Source organism: Muntiacus reevesi, chromosome X (genome assembly GCF_963930625.1).
Source record: "Muntiacus reevesi chromosome X, mMunRee1.1, whole genome shotgun sequence".
NCBI classification, from domain to species: domain Eukaryota; kingdom Metazoa; phylum Chordata; class Mammalia; order Artiodactyla; family Cervidae; genus Muntiacus; species Muntiacus reevesi.
The window spans coordinates 121,875,683-121,896,752 of NC_089271.1; the positions used below are offsets into that span (position 1 = coordinate 121,875,683).

Below are 21,070 nucleotides of genomic sequence, written 5' to 3' on the forward strand. Positions count from 1 at the left end.
TGCAAAGCACAGTGCTAGGAAATTTTCCATATTAATTATTGAAAGTTCATTTTTATATTTATATCTTATTTATTATATAGATCTTTTCTTTGTTATAACATGTAATTTTATTTAATGAATTTTTACAAATCACATTCATAAGTTTCTGAGCCAAATGCCTGGAAGTCATAAAGTTCAGTTGGAAAATGTAATTGCAGCTGGCTAAATAATTAGGACTTACCATAGAATAAAATAAAACATTTAAATATTCATGTTTTATTTTCAAAATTTATTTCCTGAACACAAAAATAAAGTTATGGCCTTAGAATGTTCCTTGGCTTGCAGTATATTGTAAATGTACAACATACTGTGAATATACAGTCTCAACTGAGAAATTGCTTTTGTTTGTAATTAGAAACAGAATCAATTTTTTGCCTCTCTTAGTACTTGAAGTCATCTTTAGTCATTTTTCTTTACTGCCCTAAATAATTAATCTTTCAAAAAATCACAGGAACAAGAATCAAAGGAACAAGATGTGGGGTAATCGGAAAACTTTATCAACTAGAGGTTAGGAATGGAGTTTTGCTTTGTTGAGGGTATCACATTTATGTGAGTTGGGACAGGAGGAGTGGAAGACAGAAATTTAGTCTTGTGACTTCAGAGACATGTTAATAAATACCAAAGAGACTGAAAACACTGATTGGTCGAACTGTTCTCTTTTAGGAAAGAAATCAAGTGGGCCCAATAACACCGTTTATAGAAATCCTATTTATGAATATAATTTTGACAGAAATTATTTATTCAAAGTAGTTTGGAATGATGTAAAGAGTTATAAAAATTTTCTTCAGTCTTTTCTTTCTTTATTTTTTTGATTTAAAGCATCCACATTTTTTTCTTAATTTACATGGGAACACATCTGTGAAAAAAATGAAGTACTAGAATATCCAGGACTTCAGCATTTATATTAGCATTTTTATTTTATGTATTTGTATTTTAATGTAGTAGGCATCTATAAAATATGGAGTTAAAAACTATATAATATCTTGGAACTATAAATCAGTTTTTATTACTTACAGGGAAATATATTCTCTTTATGATAGAAAAGCAGTTATTTTTGCAATAACACTAACTCAACTTGATTCCAACATAAAAAAACCTGGGATTTTATAAGGAGAAAAATTTTAAGTCTTTTGACCTCTTTTTAATGTATTGTTGTATAGAGCTAAATAGAACAATATTTGGAGTTGTTAATTTAACCTCTATTGATGATGCTTGCTTTTTTGTTCACAGGGATTCACAAACTGGACTAAGCGAGATTTCAATCAGTTCATTAAAGCTAATGAGAAATATGGAAGAGATGACATTGATAATATAGCTCGAGAAGTGGAGGGCAAATCCCCTGAGGAGGTCATGGAGTATTCAGGTTTGTATATATAACTTCAAAAATGGTGTTTTACTTGTAACCTTATGCATTTCTTTGTGTCAGTTTAATTATACCTTTGTTCAGAGACCTTCAGACTTTTATGAATAAGCTGTAGGTGAAAGTATAAAATATAATTGCATTTCTATGAAAAGATTATAAGACTTACAAAAACAAATTGCTGTTGTCCCTGCTAGTTAGCTAATAGAGCCAAGTATAGCACCGATAAAACAAGGGTTCTGGGCAAGTCAAGTCTAAGACTTCAGTTTCAGTGGATGGAATTAGTGTTTTTCTAGGTTGTCCTTGAAGTAGAGAATTCCTATCAGGTTCTTTTAGATCCTCAGACACTCTCAGGGTTCCAGTTTGCTCCAGGGAGGTTATATGAATTGCATTAACTCCAGGCAAGCTGGAGTGGATCTGAAAAGACTGCTTGAATAAATTTGTTGACAGGTCCTGGAATCAACTCCCTCTCTTACTCAGCTGTGTCTTTGGTCTTGACCAGAACTAAATTATGTCCCAAAGCATATGGAGTAGATACTGATTTCCATGTCACAGTGCAGCCAACCTCAGGCTTCTGAAAAGAAATCTTACTAAAATAGACAAGTATGTGTAGTAAGTTTTCTTTATGTAGAACATAGGAAGTTTCTAAAGTCCAAATAGGTTGAGTTCTCAAATTTAGCCACTTCACTTTCACTTTTCACTTTCATTCATTGGAGAAGGAAATGGCAACCCACTCTAGTATTCTTGCCTGGAGAATCCCAGGGATGGAGGAGCCTGGTGGGCTGCCGTCTGTGGGGTCGCACAGAGTCGGACACGACTGAAGCGACTTAGCAGCAGCAGCAGCAGCTATATAGAACCTAGGACATTTTTCCCCATAGAAATGTTACAAAGTAGGTTTAGATTTCTGTGCTAGCCCCTCAAAGCCTACTTAGCCTAACAAGTGAAAGTCTATATTTTTGCTGTGAAAAATAGTAGGGAGGAAACATTGAAATGCTAATAAATATGCCAAAGATTAATACAGACTAGGAACAACTTTTAATTAATTTATTTTTTAACTTTTATTTATAGTGCTAGTGCTTGAATAAGTCTTTGTGTAATTAGGGAGAAGATACTTTATTTTTCTTTTGGAAATGTGAAAGAGCCTTCTGGTGATCTTATATTGAGTTGTTATTTCGTGTAGTATAACATCAAGTCTATGAATGTTCTTTACTTTGATACCAGCATAACATTACTACTGCTGTTAACATTTGCCGCATAAGTTTAGGGCATTTGGAGACTTAAAAAGGGGTAAAATAGAGGAGAGAGTTAAATTTTAGCCACAAGAGTTGAATGAAAATAGTGTAAAAAGATATGTGCTGAGAAATTTTCTGAAGTAGAATTTTCTTCAAAAGATAGGAAGGGTATTAAGCATCAATATGTATGAAGTTTCAAGAAAAAAAAAGTTGATTAAAGAAGATATTATGTCAGATATTCCTTCAAATTGACACAAGGCCACGTAGGATGACTAACTCAGGACAGCTTGATTGGGGCTGTGCTAGAGGATATAATGTTCAAATAAAAACATAGCTTAAATCAATATCTGTAGTATCTTTTGAAATTCTAGTCATCTGAGATGGATTATTAAAAACTTCATAATAGAGACTTCCCTGGTGGTCCAGTGGCTAGGACTCCACTCTCCCAATGCAGAGGGCCTGGGTTCAATCCCTGGTCAGGGAACTAGATACTGCATGCTGTAACTAAGATAGAATATCCCACTTACCATGACTAAGACCTAGTGCAGCCAAATAAATAAAAAATAAATAAATAAAGTAGAAAAAAGCTTCATAATATTTCATGAAAGGAAAATTGCTAACCTAAAATCTTCTTGTTGAGGTCTTACTTTTAAATGAAAAGAGGTACTTAATATCCCTCATTTATTACACCTTAAAAGAGTATTTAATAATTGAACATATATATATGTATACACACACATGTGAAAGTGAAAGTGAAGTTACTCAGTCATGTCCAACTCTTTGCGGCCCCATGGACTGTAGCCTATCAAACTCCTCCGTCCATGGGATTTTCCAGGCAAGAGTACTGGAGTGGGCTGCCATTTCCTTCTCCAGGGGATCTTCCCAACCCAGGGACCGAACCTGAACTTGGGTCTCCTGCATTGCAGACAGACACTTTACCGTCTGAGCCACCAGGGAACCCTGTGTATATGCATATATACGTGTGTGTGTGTGTGTGTGTGTGTGTGTGTGTGTATATGTCTATATATACTTATGAATCTGAATCTTAAGTATAAACAGTATAAGTTCACTGTATCATTTCCTGCTAAGTCTTCATTCTATAGTTCCTTGGATTCATTTACGTAAGATGACAGAATTGTGAAATAATAACTCTTGTCTTTTTCAGCTGTGTTTTGGGAGCGTTGCAATGAATTACAGGACATTGAGAAAATTATGGCTCAAATTGAACGTGGAGAAGCAAGAATTCAACGAAGGATTAGTATCAAGAAAGCCCTGGATGCTAAAGTACTATATTTCCTAATTGTCAAATTACCAATAGATTGTTTCACTTGATGATTAAATGGTGGTTGGCTTTGACTTATTATTACTGCACATTTAGTTAGAAGCACTATTTTGTTTAAATCTATAGATTGCAAGATACAAGGCTCCATTTCATCAGTTACGTATTCAGTATGGAACTAGCAAAGGAAAGAACTATACTGAGGAAGAAGATAGATTCCTGATATGTATGTTACACAAAATGGGCTTTGATAGAGAAAACGTGTATGAAGAATTGAGACAGTGTGTTCGGAATGCTCCTCAGTTTAGATTTGACTGGTTTATCAAGTCTAGAACTGCCATGGTATGTATTCCTTTCTTGCTTATTTCCTCCTACTTTTTATTTTGAAAAATTTCAAACGTCACATATCCTTCACTTAGAGTCTGTAATTGACATTTACCACATTGGCTTTCTCTTCTTACTAGTATATGCATATGTGTATATATATGTATATGTGTGTGTGTGTGTGTATATACTTACGTACATAGAATCTATCTGTACAAACAGAATCTATATATTATACTCAGGAATTCAGAAACACAGCTATATTCAGAAATCTAGATCTGTATTTTCTATTTATTAATATACAGGTCTATGTTTCTGAACCATTTGAAAGTAGGTCACAGACATCATGTGTTCACCTCTAAATACTTCAGCATTTATCTCCTAAAAATAAGTGTTTATCTCCTAAATAAAAATATTTTCCTCCATGACCACAATACCATCATCCTACCTGAAAATGTTAACACTGATTCAGTAGTATCTTCTAGTATACAGTCCATGTACAGAATTTTCCACTTGTCCCCAAAGTATCTGTCATAGCTGTTGTTTTAAATTGATGAGTCAGTAACAATTCACATTTTGCATTTGGTTGCGTCTCTTTAGTCTCTTCAATCTACAACGTTTGTTTTTCACAACAGTGACTTTTGTAAGGTACCCAGGCTCATTTTGTAGAATGCCCAATATGTATCTCATTGTTTGCTCACGGTTAGATTTAGGTTAAGCATTTTTGGCAACAGCCTGCCTAAGTGATGCGTATTGCATCACATCAGGAGGCTCGTTATGTCAGGTTGTCACACTCTTGTGATGGTGAGTTTGATTACAGGGTTAATATGGTGGCCATCAGAGCTCTCCACCGTAAAGGTAGTTTCCCCTTTGTAATGAGGCAGGTGATATTTGAGACTGTGAATAACTTAAGAATTTATTTTTAATGAGAAGGAATTGTTGCCTGAGCTTTTGTAAGAATATCATGAGACTGAATAAGTAAGAAGAGATTTTATTTTAGCTTGATGTAATTTCCTGTTACTTTCTGACATGAATTGTGTTTCTATTAAATCTCAATGCTGCTTAGCAGTGTTCCTGCTGGTATGGAAGTAAATGCTGGTATGGAAAGAGTCGTGTTCGACTCTTTGTGACCCAACCCCATGGACTATACAGTCCATGGAATTCTCCAGGCCAGAATACTGGAGTGGGTAGCCTATCCCTTCTCCAGCAGATCTTCCTGACCCAGGAATCGAACCAGGGTCTCCCGCATTGCAGGTGGATTCTTTTACCAACTGAGCCATCAGGGAAACTGGAAATAAATGCAACATGTTTTTAATGTTGGCAGTGTCAGTCTTTTGTTAGTTGAGGTAATTAAGACAAAAATAGATTCATATAGCCTAAAAGAGTTGGACACGACTGAGTGACTGAACAACAACAACGAAACATTAAAAGTAGCCAGAAACCAACAATCCAAACAATGGACATTTTTCTTTAGTTTCTATCGTAAATGTTTTCTTGGCCAAAAGTTCATAGAGATGTGAAGCAATGCTTAATATTTTGTCTGACCCATTTTATATTCTCAGTTCAAATTGAATAAAAAGAAAAGAAAAGTCTGAGTTGCTATATTGAAGGTGCTAATTTTGGTGGATGCTTTATAAATCAGATATTTTGTGTTAAAACTTTAACACAAATTTAGAGTGTTCCTGGATTGTTATTAGACTGTGTCTATCAAGTTTGTGGAATACATAATACTGAGAGAGGTATAGCAAATACTTTGGATCAAGCCAGAATACAAAAGGAACTAGAGAAATTGTAATGATGAATCGATTGAATCTCCCTTACTACATGACAGTAATAGGGATGAATGTAAAGTGCTGTACTTGTATAAAAGAATAGGAAGAGGTATGAATGTTAATAATACACAGTAGAAAGAACTGAGGAAAGAATAAAAAAGATGAGGATTAATCTGTAGCATGAAGGACTGATGTTGGAGGGAAGAGTTGTTTGACAAGTTCTTTGGATTGTTGAAATAGACTATTGAAGAACAGTGTAGAATAGCTTTTCTATTAGCTTTGAAAATTAAATTCTATTTTGACTGTCTGAAGACTTTGGCAGTAAGCTTGTTGGCCTTTTAAGGTGCCTTCTAGCTTGATGCATCTATGACCATGTTTAGCAGAGAACTCCTTTCAGAAGCCAGGCATTAAAAATTTTTAGCCATTTGGGGTTTTATGCATATGGTGATCTAATTTACAGCAGCATTAACAGCTTGTAAAAGACAAATACCCACCTGCATTTGTTGATGAATTATCTTTTAGATCATACATGCCCTTTTATGTGATGGAACATTTGCAGAGTTTTGTATATTATTTCAGTGATATTTTACTACTTTTTAAAGGTTGAGTTTAATGCTGTTTTCAGTTTCTGAAAACATTAAACTAAAGCAGTAGGGTGAAACAGATTCAGAAGTGCAGGGAAAATCTTATATTATTTGTAATATGAACATGACTGTAGAACTATGTAACCTTATTTCATTTTCCAGGAAAAAACCAAGTGTATTGTTAACGACCACTAGATGTCTCTGAACTCCCTTGTAAAGAATCTTTTCCTCCATCTTTCTACAAAGCATTTACATCTTTCTTTACCAAGAGGTTTAAATCTCAAATGTATGTTTTTCAAAAAGTAGATATTAACTACATACGTGACTGAAAAATGAAATTTTTATTTTGTCTGTTAAAAACAAAGACAATTCTGTCCTTAACTATGTTCTGGAAGGTGGAATTTATGACTTCTAAAGAATCTTTAAAAACATATAGTAGCTTATTTCATAGTAAATATTTTAATCCAGAGTTTTTGTTAAATTTTCCACCATATCATTTCCTTCCTAGTTAATGGGTAATTTTTATTTATGTTTCTGGATTTAGACTATTTAGACCATCTTTTTAGAATATTTCATGATAATGTAAATCATTAGGGAATTAAAAAATGGATTACTGTTATTTCTAGATGATCTCTTTTCGCCTCATTTTAAATGATTGGTCTTGTATAGTGGATCATTCACAATCTAGGAAGTGAAACTTCCCTCTTGAAGGAGGCAGTTGGATTTCCAAAATTAAAATAATTTACTTCATTGAAAAACCCCAAAATACAGAGGATATAACTTGATTCATTATATGAGTGTGTCACTGTGTTCAAATTAACATTTTATTAATGATTAAAACTTAAACTTAGCTTACTAAAGAAGCTGTCTTTAAAAACAATCTTGCTTAAAGATTACTTTCCCAGAGACACCAATAAATAGTGTGAAATACTTAGAAAAAAATAGAAACTTTGGTAGTTATATTTTATTCAGAGATCTCAAACTACTGAATTCATGGCTTCTGACTTAACTAACAGTCTTAAAATGCTTAAAGGCATGAACCTTCACTTCTGAATATGCCACATTTTGAAAGCCTTCAGCTAAAGGTTGAAAATTTCTTTGAGGCTCTTTTCTGTTTAAAAATGCTGGCTGTACAAAAGAGAAAATGAGTTTTAGTTCCATTTCTCTGTGCTAAAAAGATTGTGATTTCTTTCTCTGAGAAATTGTGTGGTCTTTAAGTAAGTAATCAGTCTCTATTGAACTACATAAACAAGTAGGAAGGATATGATCAATTTAGATTTTTAAGCTCAGAGCATATGAATTGCCTTAACCATTTTCCTTCTAAGAAAAAAATGTATTATAATGAGGTCTTAGTCTTAGGACATTTAAAACTATCAGAATTAAAAGTATCTTTGCCTATCAGAGTTTAAAACTATCAGAATTAAAAGTATCTCATATCTTTATATCAGATATAAAAGTATCAGAAGAAAAGATAACACTTTGTATAGTACCTTTTATACTATAAGGTTGCCAATCCCTTTATCAACAGTGTCTCATTAATTCCTTTTACTGAATGAATTTCAGGGCACTGTCTTCATTCATTTAGTGACAGACTGACATGACTGGGAGATTTGAAAAGAATCTGAGAAGTCTAAAAGATCTAGCACATTAGTCAGTTTACTGGAAAGGACATATTGAAAGTATCCAGAGTTTAATTAGTAAGTCCTTGCTCCTGCTTAGGTTCTTTGAAGTACTCAAAGGATAAAAAGCAGAATTTGGCTGTCTGAAATAAAGAACATTTCTTGATATATCGACTATGCTTCCTTGGCAAAGTTGCTCTGACTTTTCATTTTAGCCAAAAAATATTCTTAATTTTTAGACTCTAGGGAGTTTTTTCTTTCCTCTCCTAGACTCTCAAGAAGCTCCGTGTGCATATCCTGTGGCCATGGACCTTAGAGTTGAATGAAAGTATTAATAATTAGTGATTACAATTGCCTTGCCTTTTGTGGTAGTTCAAATGAATTTTTAAGGTAGTGTTTCAGAGAATCACACACTGTTGTACAATGTAATAAAAATTTAATGTTATTGCTGTTTGTTTTCAAATCACAGTTTTATTATTAATGAAAGTGTTCCTTATTTAAAATTAAGAACATGACATTCCTCATTAGAGTTGTAGGAGAAAAAAGACTTTTTAGAAAATATTGCTATAGCTTTTTATGAGCTTGCTTTCCTTTGTGTAGGTTTATCTGTGATAGTAAACATTAACTAAGTTATTAGTTCAGCACAGGATATTTGATAAATTTTCTGTCCAGTCAGAGAAGAATTTTCTTTATATATACTTTAGAAAAACAGAAGTCAAGTTAAAAAATTTTCAAGCAAGTAGTCACAATGATACTTTTGTTTGTTGCTTATGCAGTGTAGCCTAGGAAATTTTATAAGGAACGCCACTCATGATTTTTCATTTTATGTACTAGTACTTAATTGTGTGATAACAGCTAATATTGGTATCTTAGAGCATTGCTTTCTTTTTTTTTTTTAGTATCCTTTTATTATTATTTTTTTAAGCACAAATGCCCACACAACTTTGACTTACAAGGCAGTTCTATATATAAATTGTTAGTGACCTTGATATTATAAACTACATACAATTAAATGTGGTTCCAGGGTACATAATTATGCTTCTCACACCAGAGGACAATTCTGGTTGAGATTAAAAAGAAAGTGTGATATGAATATGTCCACTCATATGTAACAGAATGGGAAGTCTCCCTCAGTTTATGCAGATGACTTCTACTCGTTACTGCACAGTGCGAATTTGTAGGGGAAGAAATAATACACTAACCCTTGGGTCCCATATAGGCAAATTAAGGTTGCATTCTTCAGGCTGTTTCAATAGGACTGTATTTGGCCATTCCCATTTAGAAAATATCAAAAAAAATTTATGTACAAGAGTTGATGCTATTGCATTTGGATAAAGCTGGCAAGTTCTTGCTACTAGCATAGCCCAGGAAACACCACTGAGGAAACCTAATATATTGGAATAGATGTGGCGTTTGGCCCACAGTTTGATAGCTCTCAGGGTTAACCTGAAGTTGTCAATGTTTGGTACTAGATATAAAATTTCATTGGTTACCCTGCTACCGTTAAGACTTCTTATACATCTTATATTTAACTTTTTAAGCAGACTGTCATCTCTTAAGTCCAAGTCTTCTGGAATAGTCTGCAGTGCTAATCTTGCAAACAAAATATCAGTCTCTATCCCATCAAAACACAGTTTGATAACTGGTACAAATGCCTCTTGAACAGCTCTTAAATCTTTTACTTCTTCCTGTAATTTCAACTTATCATAGAAGGAGGTGAAAAAATCACTTCGATCAACATGTCTTGGTGCAGCACACAATGCATCAATATCAGCACCTTTTGTATGTACTCCTAATCTCTCAGATCCAAATGTAAAAATTTTCCCACCAACATTTTCAATTATAGATTGTGGAAGATTCTTGCTTTCACTTATTTCTTGTATCCACTCTTTTACCAGGTTATTTAATTTTCCCAAAATTAAAATCCTGCACTGCAGTTCCTCTTCCTCTTCAAAAACCCCAAAGGGCTTCAGAGTCTCAACTAGCTTCTGTGTGAGTAGGCAGTCAGTCTCCTTGGGGGCTGCTAAGCTGATGGGAGAAGTGATGCCATAGTGCTTCTGTGGGGGCTCTGTTTGCTGTGATCCCTGTGTTGTAACTGGAAATGGCATCGTCTCCTGCGCCGGCACCGCCCAGTCACTCCCCCCCCAACCCCACAGCCGCTACCTCTGCCGCCCTGGGCATGATCCAGAGCATTAATTTCTTAATGAAATGTGAGGATATGAATTAATACATTATTCAAAAAATTGGTAAAATATAAAATTATTGATGAGTTCTTGACTCTAGAATTGTTAAAATGTATTTATGCTTATAGCTATATATTATTTCCCCATGTGCTTGAAAGACTAAAATGTCCTCTTCAGCCTTAATTTTCAAAAAGATCCTATATAGAAGTGTGTACAGAAGGAGTTGTTCTTAACTTTGCCTTAAGGGTTAGGTCAGAGGAATGGTTTCACATTCCTTCTGGAGGTCCTTCTTGGAAATGAGCCTTGAAAGACCAGGAAGGAATTGGCCCTGGGACTATGAAAATGGCATGTGCAAAGGTAGAAACAAGCACAGCATATTCACAAACTGCAAGTAGGTTGGTGTACTGGGGTGTGAGTAGGAAAGTCCCGGAAGATGAGGAAAGAGCTGGCAGCCGAATGACCAGGGGCTCTGTTGAACTTTGATCACTGCTCCATAGGAAATGGGGAGTCATTGAAAGATTTTAAGAGGGTGGTGACATGGTCAGATTTACTGTATAGAAATACTGCTCTGTGGAAATGGGCAAACATCTACCTGAACTCCCATATAGGCTGATAATTCCCAAATTTCTATCTCTGTCTCTTCTCTGTTCCTCCTCTTCCCACCCCCCACCCCGACCCCCGGCCTTGGCTAATATATCACCATCTGCCCCAGAGTCATTTTTTTACTACTGCTGTCTTAACCTTCAAGAGCAAATGGTTACATCTAAAGGTACTAGCATAACACCTTGCACAAAGTGGGCATTCAGTGAATGAATGAGCATGGAACTTTGGTTCTGCAGTTGGCTTCTGTCTCATAGACCCTATCATTGGGTCACATTTGGATAGAATGTGAAGAAATGTAGCAATGGGTTTGAGTTCTTTTTTCCTCTTCCTTTCTTTTCTTCTCATCTACCTTTCTCTAATGATGGACTTTAGTTGGCTATAATCCCTGCAGCTTCGGTTTGAATAGCCAGTTGTAAACATCATGTTTTATTAGTAACTGTAGTGTTTGATTTAAGACTGAATTGTTCTAACAATCTGAAATATGATACATGCACTAACAGGAGTTTGTTTTACGTATCTATGCTTATGTGCTATCCTGGCAACCCACTCCAGTATTCTTGCCTGGGAAACCCCACGGGCAGAGGAGTCTGGTGGGCTACAGTCCATGGGGTTGCAAACAGGTAGCGACTAAATAGCAGCATCAGCTAGCCTGTGAGGAAGTGACATGACATTTTACAAATAACGATGTTTAAGTAGCAGCAATTAGGTAAAACTGTCATAACATTTGATACTTGCTTAAGAAATATAAGATATTTTTATATTATTATTACTAGAATATATAACTCCCATCTAATGGTCAGTGTGCTTGGGCCCTGAGATTCTAGCATAGAATGCCATTGCTTTTTGTTAGTATGAGAAGGGTTACCAGGTGACAAAGAACCTGGGAAATATACGACAGAATATATAGTTGAAGGTGTTGATTCTGAAGGTAAAGTACAGGGAGTTTACAAAACAGCAAAGGAGAAAAAACCTCCCAGTTTCGTTTTACTAAGAACTATAGAAGAAAATTCTGACTTTATAGAACTACCTACAAATTTTGAGGCACCAGTGTGGAGTGCAATTTATTTATTTTTTTTGCTCCTGCTCATTCACCTGCTTTTGACTTTGAACCAATAGCGGGCACCGACCTTCTGTCATTCAGACTTAGGCAGGCTTAGTGTCTAGGATTTTAGTACATAGGAAATGTAATGTGGAGTCTCTTTAATCTCTTTCAATAAGTCACTTCAAGTCTACTGATGCTTTCTGTGCCTTTTGAATTGATGCTTTGAAGCTGAGTATTGGGGCAAAGGATGTTTGAACTTGGTGCCTGGCGTGATTGATATTCACCACACAGTACAGGGCAGCGCAACTTACTGCAGACATCCCATCATTTATTAAATAAAGGTAGAGAGTCATGTCCTAATACTCAAAAGTTGGGACTTGGGTGACTTTGCATTGAACAGAATCATAAACCATTAAAAAAAAACATGGAAAATCAAGGCAGACAGTTTGCTTAAAGTCAATCTAAAGTCTAGTTTAAACCAGGGGTTGGCAAACTACAGCCCTTTACCTATTTTTGTACAGCCTGCAAGCCAAGAATGATTTTTACATTTTCAAGTGGTTGAAAGAAAATCAAAAGAAGGCTGTTTTGTGACATGTGAAAATTGTACAAAGTTCAGATTTTAGTGTCTGTACAGTTTTGTTGGAACCCAGCCACATGCCTTCATGCTGCAGTGGCAAAGCCAAGTAGTTGTGACAGAGACCATGTGGTCTACCGAGCCGACAGTATTTACTGTTTGGTTCTGTGCAGAAAAGATGTGCTGACCCCTGATTTAAAGAGTGTGTAAGAAAACTGGAAGGAAAGAAATAATATAACCAAGGTAGACATAAGCATTATACAGTCCTTCAGGAAACATGTTAAATGAAGGATGGGTAAAGGGGGAGTCTGTTGAGCCTAAAGGAGAGATGTTTGGCAGGTCTGGTGGTGATTGTGGTGATTGTGATGGAGGCATGAGAGCTGCCTTGTAATATTTGAAAGATTGTCATACAGAAGAGGGAATCAGCTTGTTCAATCTGACTACAAGGGTTAGACCTAGAACCAATTGTTGGAAATGATAAGGTAGCACATGGTAACTTTGCTTAAGGGAATATTTTAAACTTGCTCAGAGGTGGGCTAGGCAATCTTGTGAGGTAATGAGTACCCCATCATTGAAAGAATTCAGACAGACTGGACAGATAATTAGCAAGGACCTCGTAGAAGAAATTCAGCGTCAACTTGAGTGATTTTTAAAGGTCCTTTTCAATCTTGAGAGTCTGTAATTTTATGAGCTCCGCCTATTGAGACTCTGTATCAGGGGAAGATTTCGGAGTACATAATATACCTTTGATTACATGACTCTTCCTGCTTAAAAATCATCAGTGAGATCCTTTTGTCAACTGAATTAAGTAAAATTGCTTAGTTCTTTGTTTTTAGCTCCTAGGTTCTTTGTATTTTGATTCAAACTTAGTCTTCTCCATCACTCTTACCCTGCACAGCATTTCCCAAGTTGGTTTCTACTAAACATTGTTCCAGGATTTGCAAATATACAAAATGCAAAACAAGGTTCTGAATCCTGCCCTTGACCCTTGCAATATACATTAGACTGCTAAGAGCTCTGTGAAGTCCTGCCATGACAAAATTTGTTTAACCTTTTAAAAACCTAGCATTTCCTGAGTATGTGTGAACACAAAGTACTTTTTTTTTCTCTTTGGCCACAGCTATTAACACTGCACAACAGTTTTTCATTTGTCATTTTCCTACTTTGTTCTGTTGTCTTTCTTGTTTTTGTATCTCCTGTCTTCTTCTTGTGTGCTGTTTTTCTCCCTTCAATTTCATTCCTAAATCCAGCGTGGGGAAATCGTGAAAGAAAGAGATAATTAGACTATAGAACTGTGGGAACAGTTTGAGACCATGTGAACCATTCCCTGTAACCCCAAGGAAAATAGAAAGATAAAAGGTAAAAGAATCTTGGGGGAACATGTATGTGAAAGAAGAAATTTTATAAGATAAAATTACTTTAGACATCATAAAATTTCTCAGAATCATTTAGTTATTCAAAAAGTGAATCACTGTTTTATTGGTAATCTGGCCTCTTTATTTGTAATTTCTGCTGTTGGCTAGTGTTCTGTTTATGACCATCTGCTTAGTTAGGCAGTCTTTAAGCATGTGAATAAAAGATGGGGTTGGTATCTTTAGAGGAAGTGGCGTTACTTACCTACGCTAGGAAGGTAGCATCCAGACTCACTCATTCCTTGATGCCTTTCTCCAGAGAGTTAGATTATTTTTTTGTCTGTAGTTAGTGACAGGTTAAAAGGAATGAAGGTAAGAACTTATTATACAGTCTATTTATAATCATCTTGAGATAGTCTACTTCCTTGCATATGAAACTGTCTCAAAAGTATTAGTTTTTTCCTGAATCACCCATATGAACCATGAATATGTATCTAAAGATATCTGCAGTCACAGGCAACTATTACTTATTGAAAATAATAATAGCCAGAGGGTATAGCTTAATGATTCAAGAATCAGCTTCACATAAAGACTCTATCTAGTCTCCCTAGAAACCAACAATCAAATCTCATCAAGGTCAACTTAGCCCTTTCTATAATAGATAAATTGAATAACATGCTGTTTAATTTGTATGTGTGGTATTGAATGAAGCTATGAAGAGTGTTTGGTCTGCATATTAAAGATACTGCTATTGTTTTGGTAAGTAGGAAAATTCCAATGTTATTTTTCCTAAATTATTTAACCTTGAGTAATTGAGGATGATTATTTTTAATAGTTAAACAATAATTTGTTAATGAAGAATTTTTTTTCTGGATAGACTGTCTTTGGTTTTCTGCCTTCTTTACAGAATAGAAACTGCTTGGCTAGTTGATAATATTTCTGTGTGCCATTTTTCTTGCTTTTATTTGGAAAGATAAAAGTGTATTTAAAAAATCTGCCACTTTTAAAAAATGTTACAGATTGCAGTGTTCATTACAAAAAATTTAGAAAATACATGCTAGTATAAAGAAGAAAATAAAAGTTCCCATTGGTTCTATATTCAGAAATAGCTTCTGTTAACCATCAGTAACTCTGCACATAGTTCTCTCTCAGCTATTTCTATTGTGTATGTGTGTATATACTAAGATGTATTTATATGTATATCGTAATTTCCAAATTAGCAAAAATTTAGTTCCTAGGATTTCTCTGCTAAAAAGCACACTGCTGTAAATATTGTTTTGTAAATCTTTGTGTACATCTCTTATTTCCTTACGTTAAGCATCTAGAAGTGGAATTGTTCATTCAAAAAATATGAAATTTTTAGGATACATCATTGATATTTCCAATTTTCTTTCTAGAAAGATAGTATTTTGGTCTTCTTGGGCTGCCATAACACAGTACCCACATGAGGTGACAATTTCTCATGGCTTTGGCTCCAGGTGGATTGGTTTCTGGTGAGGCCTTTCTCCCTGGCTTGTAGATGATGTCTTCTTCCTGTGTCCTTACACAGAAGGACTCAACCGTTATGACTTTGGTTAACCTTAATTACTTCCTTTTAAAGGCCTGCTCTCCAAACACAATCACATTGTGGGGCTGTTAAGGCTTAAATTTACAGATTTGGGGAGGACACAGTTTTTTCACAGTGGCATCCCATCATCAGTGAATGAGAGCTTCTATTTCACCATCTTATTGCCAACATTGGATGCACATATTACACACACATGAACATGTCTTTGCTAATTTGATAAATATATCATTGTTTTACTTTGCATGTCTTTGAGTGAAAAAAGTTTTTAATATTTGGACACTTAAAATTATTTTTGTTTTCTATTCTTGTACTTTGACCACTTTTTGGTTGAAGTTCTCAATTGTTAATCTACATTTTTATTTGAGCATTTAGCTATTTTATATCTTAACAGATATTTTTGCTTATGCAAGAAGAAACCATTTTAAATGATATTTGTCCTTTGATATTAAGCCGTTATTTACCTTTAAAATACAGCAAAGTATACAAGGTTAATATATATGAGTGTCCATATTAATGAATCATATATTTAATGCTCACCATACGTTCATAAAAGCTGTTTATAGTTTGGATGCATTGATTTGCTGGCAGTGAAATATAGGTAGTGGCAAGGTTAATGTGGAATCTTTCCAGCTATTGTTTGCTTTGAATTAACAACTGCAGCAGTATTTCCTCAGAACTTTGATCCCACGAGGTATCCTTTGAGAAGAGATTTCTGCTGATTGGAATGGCTTTGGGAATTGCTTGCTTTCTCCATCTCCTACCCTAGTGGTGGACAGTGCTTATTAGAACTTTAAAGGCTCTGAGCAGCCCTGTAGAAAAGAAATCTGACTTTTGTAAGCTGAGTACTTCCAAATCGTACTTTGACAAGAGGACATCCCCTTATTTTTTTAATGTGATTTTTGTTAACTTTTTGTTTTGAAATATTTATAGATTCGCAGGAAGCTGTGAAGGAATGTCCAGGGAGGGCCCATGCACCCTTCACCAAGTTTTCCCAGATGGCAGCATCTTCCATAAACACTGGACAGTGTCACAATCAGAAAATGGACATTAGTACAATCCAAAGAGCTTATTCAGATTTCATTGGTTATAGATGAACTCATGTTTGTGTGTGGGTGTGTGTGCACATGTGTATGTGTGTGCTAAGTTGCTTCAGTCATGTCTGACTCTTTGTGACCCTATGGACTGTAGCCCGCCAGGCTCCTCTGTCCATGGGATTCTCCAGGCAAGAATACTGGAGTGGGTTGCCGTGCCCTTCTCACGAGTGTGTAGTTCAATACAATTTGATCACACATAGGTACATGTAACTAACACCACCAGAAGATTTACTCATGCTGGCTCTTTAAAATCACACCCCCTAACCCTGGCAGCCGTTGACATGTTCTCCGTTTCTAAACTTCTGTCATTTAATAATGCTATATAAATGGAACACTGCTATGTAACCTTTTGAAATTGGCTTTTTTCACTCAGATAGGGTTCATTTAGGTTTCTGCATATACCAATAGTTCTTTCCTTTTTACTGCTGAGCAGTATTTCATGATACGGATGTACCACAGTTTACTCATTCTCCCACTGAATGATATTTATCCACTTATCATATATTTAGTGGAATATAACCTGTATTGAATATGGTTCTGAAGAACACCAACTTAGAAATTCTCTATCACAGAAATGATAGAATCGAATAATTATCACTTTTTGAAGGTTGTGCCTGGGTTGCAGAAATTAAAAGTCTTCTTTATTTGGTTCAGGAATTCCAGAGACGCTGTAATACTCTGATTTCGTTGATTGAGAAAGAAAATATGGAAATTGAGGAAAGAGAGAGAGCAGAAAAGAAGAAACGGGCAACTAAAACTCCAATGGTAAAATTTTCAGCATTTTCCTAACTTTTAGGTAGATCCCATTTTTTTTACATAATTAAAATGCCTTTATTATGTTTAACGCTATAGTGATACCTATTATAAAAACTGGTTTTTATGAAATGCTGATTTGTTTTTGACAGAAAAAGAATTACACTACAACCACGTGTTTCCTATTTGTTTGTAGAGTATATGGTTAGGAACTCCCTAGTAACAGGGCTCAGTATTTTAAAAAAATTTCTCATGACTTTTAAGCAGAAGTATAATGCAAGTAAAATCCTCTGAACTGAGACTGAAGTTGTCATGGGGAGTAGAAGAGGGGTGGGGCGGGGTGGGGCTGAGGTTGAAACTGGGAGTTCTGATTTGATCAAGGAAGTTTTCTGATCTTTGTGGAACTATGAATACAAATAAGAACTTTGAGGAGACAGCAAAGCTTTACTTGATTTACTTGGTAATAAGTTAACTGTTAATAGTAAGATGATTTTAACTCAGTCAGGTTGCCTTGTTTAGTTACAATTTCAAGTACCCTTTAACATATTATTTGAGTGTGGTTAAGTAAACTACCATATTTCATCAAGTCTAAGATGCCTTCCATTGTAAGACAAAGCATTATTTATGTGCTACTAAGAAAAACTGCTGCCAGGTAACTCTGATTTGTCATCAATTATAGGATGCATCCTGATTTCAGAGATGCTAAAGTGTGGAAATAAGTGTGCATCATAGAATATATGAAATATGGTATTTTAGCATCTATCATGACATTTCAAAAATAATACACTCATAAATAACATTTTTCCCAGAAAATTTTAAGTATTAAGTAGTTCTTTAGGCATACATTTTTAGTACCATGTGTAAGTAGAAACTTGATGACTATTTTTGATGGGTATTTTATGTCTTTTCTTAAAAAGAAAACATGTTTGGAGGTTATTTTACATTGGGTTATATAGTTTGTTGGGCTATATAGAACATTAACTGTGAGTATAACATTTAAGTGAATATTCATGTTAAAATTTTTTTTTGATGCATTTACATCCTAGATTTAACATTGTTGGGCCATTTAAAAATGTGCATATTGGAGCAGAACATTAAATCTGTTTCCATTTTAGTCACAGAAAAGAAAAGCAGAGTCAGCTACTGAGAGCTCTGGAAAGAAGGATGTCAAGAAGGTGAAATCCTAAAGCCTAGAAATAAAGTTTTAAATGGGAAACTGCTATTTTCTTGTTCCCATCTTCAAATGCTAATTGCCAGTTCCAGTGTATTCATGGTACTCTAAGAAAAATCAATTTGGTTTTGATTTCTTGCATATTTTATATATTTTACAATGCTTTCTACCTGAAATGTGTAGCTTTATATTTTATGCATTCTAGTATTTTTGTGTACTGTATTTTGTGTATTTCATGTCTTCATCTAAATCCTCTCAGTCCTTGTTCTTTTGAAGCTTGTGCTGAGGTTTTAGCTTTTCTATGTTTTATATGCCGCTGCTTTGAAAGAGAACCTAGATTCTATAGCTGTATTATTGTTGTTTCATACTTTAAATTTATATGGCTGTGGAAAAATGAATTAAAATGATTTGAGGAGAAAGACTTTTTCACTTCTTTGTTGCTTTCTTTTCTATTGAGTATGGGCTTGTACGTGTTACTGCATACTGTGATTAGCATAATAATTGTTTCTTTGAGGTCATCTAAATATTTTTTTCCTAAAGGAATAAAGGGTGAGAACAGAAAATTACTAAAAAAAAACCTAATATTTGATACTGTGCTTGCTGTCAGTATGCATTACATTTAAATTATTCTCTAAATATTCAAGTGGGAAAGTATAATAAAGAAATGTCTATAAGAAATTTAATTATTTCCTGTGTTTTGTGCAGTAGAAAATAGTTGTGTTTACTGAATTGTATTGCTCACAACTATGTATTTGGTTGAAAGTTAAAGCTTTGCTTGCTGACTTGTGTCTGATCTTTTGTCACATAGAGCCAGTTCAGGGGAGTCTGGGTATAACACGTAGATCTATTAACAACTCAGTTGCGGGTATGAAATAAGCAGCATGCGTGCAGAAGAAAGGGGGAGGTCTTCTATAGGAATGCAAGTATGCTCAGTTAACAAGACAGAGTATCCGAGTTTTTATATACCAAAAGCTTTTATCTTTCCCACACCACAGATCCCACACAGGCCAGTGGGATGTGAGATGGGAGGAGATCTGCTCCACACAGTCGCTCCAGGCTCCAGTCTGACCGAGGCTCCCTTGTTTCATGTTTGCACCATCTAGAACGTGTGGGTTATTGAGCTGCCACTGTAGGAGAACAGGACTCTGGAGAATCACGTATAGGCTCTTTATTTCCTCAGTCCTGAAGTGACAGATGTCACACCCATTTATATTTCATTGTCCAAAACTAGTCACATGGTCTTGTGTATTTGCCAGAGGACTGGCAAATGTAGGAGAACAAATGGAATGCCTTACAGTACTGCCTCCGCCACAGGGGCTGTCACACGAAACTGTTAGTGTGTGATTAATCAGAGTCAAGGTCAGGTTATGAGGGAACAGGGAAAATGAATCAGAGCCTAGTGTGAAACGCATAGCAGTTAAGTAAAGCTGGGCATGTGGGATGGTGGTGTTTGTTATAAAAACAAGATTTGGATGACTAAAGAGTTGCTCTCTCCCTGACCCAAGATCTTTTGCATTTCCTCTCCAACTCTGTTTAGTGTACCACTGGCAAAGCTTGGTGCAAGTCAGCATCTTTCACATCCTCATTGTCATTGGGGTTCTGCAACATAGGAATAGATCTAGAATGACAATCCATCATCTGCTGGACTCTTACAAGCCTTTGTTCATTATCCAGATTTCATATTTCTTACTGCCATGCTCCTGATTGGATTATTTTTACTGTTTCCACTATTAGAAGACTCGTACCCTGTTGGAGGTTGGGATGAAACTGGGTTGCTATTAAGAGATGAGTTTACAATGATGTTAGGTCAAGGGACCCAGAGATATCCAAATCTGTCCTTGGCTTAACCACCCTTTCTGTAAGGTTCACAAAAGAGGCAAAGGTAAGCAGTCATACTTCACTAGCTGGTGCTTTGCTCCAAACTTCAATCCAGAGCTCTTAGATCCAAAATAAAATCTCAGAATTTTCCACTCCAATGAAATTAAAAGTTCCAGTCACCTGAGATGGTTAATACCCACAAGTTCCGTGCACTGAAAAATAGCCCAATTAGGGTCTTGGACTCTGATCAATCAATCAGTTCAGCATTTCTTGGGGGAGAAATGAAGGTGGAGGGTGGGAGCAGGTACAATTACTATCTTTGAACTTCTTTCATGGAGCTGTAACACTACTTGTTCTTTCTCTGTTAACGCAAAGGGGTTAATGACTAAGCTGTATGTGGCTATCTACTTTAGGAGAGAAAATCTGCAGGTAAGTTCTTCCACTCTTTTTATGGGACCATTTTCCTGGCCATATGGCTCTTTCTTGGACCCAAGAGATGGGAAATTCAGCTCTCCTAGATTATGTGCAGCATCACTGGTGAATGTAGCCTACCAAGGAGTCCACACAGTGAACAAGCAGATGATAGCACGGCCCAAACCATACGATGCTGGGAATGCACAATGCCCCAAGTCTCCATAGGAAAACCCTCTGATTGTCAATTTTCCACAGAGAAATTAAACTGTCATAGAAAATTTCCAAGTCCC

At 35.5% G+C, this 21,070-nt stretch overlaps 1 protein-coding gene and 1 pseudogene across 6 annotated transcripts in view; one reads left to right on the top strand and one right to left on the bottom strand.

Moving 5' to 3' along the window:
* Positions 1–19,219, top strand: part of SMARCA1 (SWI/SNF related, matrix associated, actin dependent regulator of chromatin, subfamily a, member 1) — a 69,048-nt gene extending 49,829 nt beyond the window's left edge. For 2 of the 6 annotated variants that reach the window (XM_065915560.1, XM_065915563.1), the window contains 5 exons: positions 1,270–1,402; positions 3,797–3,915; positions 4,040–4,252; positions 17,279–17,420; positions 18,424–19,219. In XM_065915560.1, the coding sequence (XP_065771632.1) occupies positions 1,270–1,402; positions 3,797–3,915; positions 4,040–4,252; positions 17,279–17,413 (600 nt within the window). In that variant the 3' untranslated portion in view covers positions 17,414–17,420; positions 18,424–19,219. The remainder of the gene's footprint in view (positions 1–1,269; positions 1,403–3,796; positions 3,916–4,039; positions 4,253–17,278; positions 17,421–18,423) is intronic. The other 4 variants (XM_065915557.1, XM_065915558.1, XM_065915561.1 and 1 more) reach the window with 3 other exon arrangements.
* On the bottom strand, positions 9,172–11,062 carry LOC136154123 (poly(A) polymerase alpha pseudogene; annotated as a pseudogene).
* Positions 19,220–21,070: the final 1,851 nt, after the last annotated feature.